Here is a 1981-nt window from a genome sequence, read left to right as displayed (position 1 = left end):
CACAAAGGCAAGGGTTAGGATGTACAGCACATGTTGCAGGAGGGACACGAGTAATAAGCAGGAAGGACCGATTTCAGGGCTGTCTCAGACCTGGAATGGCCCATATAGATAAGTCCTGGACTTCTCCAGTGTGGCAGTTACATCATCTCCTGTCAACTTGAGCGAAGGGGTGGAGTCTAGCCTGTCAATCAGGTCATAGCCCATGATGCCTCTGTATGGGCATGGCCTTCTCCTGAGGATTCTGGGAACTCTTCTCTTCCTCCCTGGAGGCAGGACACACACTCTCTCTGCTTCGCATACTGCTGACAAGCCATATGGAGCCATGCTGATGGCAGCCAGAGCCCTGGAGCTGGAGGAGCCACATGGAGAGCTGCACCAGGGCTGAGATGCTTCTGCAAGACGTTCCACCCACCGGCCTGTGATCTTCCTGCTTTTGGCATCGTGGCATGTGCTGTGTGAGTCTGAAGAGGAATTTATGGACTAGAATAAGATGATGGGCTAATATCAGACTAATATCAAGCTTATGGACTTGATCTAGACTGGGCCGGGATTGTTTCTTAATATACAATTACTCTTGGATATAAAACTCTCTCTGACACACATCTGAGTATCTCTGAGTTTGTCTCTTCAGTCAACCTGGACTAACACTCCCAGTTCCCATGCTCTGCCCTTCCTCGCCCACTCTGGCCAGTAAGGCTGGGCCTCTGCAGGGACACATCAGTGATGGGCTCGTCCAAGGCAGGGAGCTTTGGTGACCTGGCACGCTGATATTAGCCTCTCCCTCACCTTTCCGCTTGAAGGCTTCCTCACCCCGTGGCAATGACAGACCCTGCAAGAACTGGCTGGGGGTCTCATGGCTTGGAGCTGCTTGGGCTGACAGGTAGTGGGCCACCAAATAGGTCATCTTCTGGGGTCCTCACAGGAAACCGACACCTGGACTCACAGGCTGCTGGGCCTGTAGCAGCACTCGAGTGCTATCATTTGGTTTTTAAAATTCAGTAAGGATCCTTGTTGGGCAAGTACATGCCTGCGTTCCCACATGCAAGCCCCGCTCACCCTGGCACTCACAGTCACACCCACAGACACACCTGCTCGTAGCCAAGATCTGTAACCCAAGGAGTGTCTGCTCCCAAGTGTGAGGAGGGACAGCCAGTGGGCAGCACCCAGAGCACGGTTTCATGGGAAATGTCGTGGTCCTGCATCAGTGGGCCTCTGCGCCAGCCCCAACTCCAAAACGGAAGTGAGGCTGCCATCCAGAAGGGCCTTGCTGTCCTCCCGTCACAGCAAAACAGAATGGGCTCAGGTGGGGGACATGGGCTGCATCTGCAGCTGTGCGCCTGGGTGCAGAGTGACTGTGCTAACCTTCTACCACCGGTGGACACAGCCCTGGCCCGTCCAGGGTTCCCTAAACAATCCAGCCCTTTCCCCTGTCCCTTCAATCCAGGCTGGACCCAAGTCCTGGAGGTGGGGAGGGGCACAGGTGACATAGTGCCAGGGTGTTGTCAAGGGCCACCTGTCCTTGGCCATCTTCAATCCTGAACCGTTTAACCGTGTGCCCCAATGCTTCTTATTCCCAAGGTAGCTCCGGCTGCAGCACCTCTCCCTTGGCTTCTGTTGAAGAAGCCATGTTCCCATCGAGTCAGAACCTCTCCTAGCTCTACCCTTAGACCGAGGAGACCCCTGCCTGCAGAAGTGGGCATATCACACACCCTGTCAGAGGTACTGAAACACGTCTGACGTCTGTGGAGAAGCCTGGGAGAGCCGCGGCCCCAGGCGACTGCCACGCTCGCCCGGGCCTAGAAAGTGTCTCCTTTCCTTTTTGATTTTTCTTTCAATAAATCGTTTTATTGGGGGCTCTTACAGCTCTTATCACAATCCATGCCTCCGCTGTATCAAGCAGATCTGTACTTATGTTGCCATCCTTTTCCAAAGCGTGCCTACCTCTGCTATCGCCCTCTGTGCAGGGAAGGGCACCCCCTTC

General features: G+C 54.5%; 1 protein-coding gene across 1 annotated transcript in view; it reads right to left on the bottom strand.

Moving 5' to 3' along the window:
- LOC101651594 (guanylate cyclase D-like) overlaps positions 1-904 on the bottom strand; it is an 87017-nt gene extending 86113 nt beyond the window's left edge. The window contains exon 1 of the mRNA XM_013006188.1: positions 787-904. Coding sequence (XP_012861642.1) covers positions 787-904 — 118 coding nt within the window. The remainder of the gene's footprint in view (positions 1-786) is intronic.
- Between the last annotated feature and the right edge of the window lie 1077 nt (positions 905-1981).

This window comes from Echinops telfairi, unplaced genomic scaffold (genome assembly GCF_000313985.2).
Source record: "Echinops telfairi isolate 266 unplaced genomic scaffold, ASM31398v2 ScPeMD7_1713;HRSCAF=2227, whole genome shotgun sequence".
Classification (NCBI taxonomy): Eukaryota; Metazoa; Chordata; class Mammalia; order Afrosoricida; family Tenrecidae; genus Echinops; species Echinops telfairi.
This window is presented reverse-complemented; position numbering and strand designations above follow the sequence as displayed.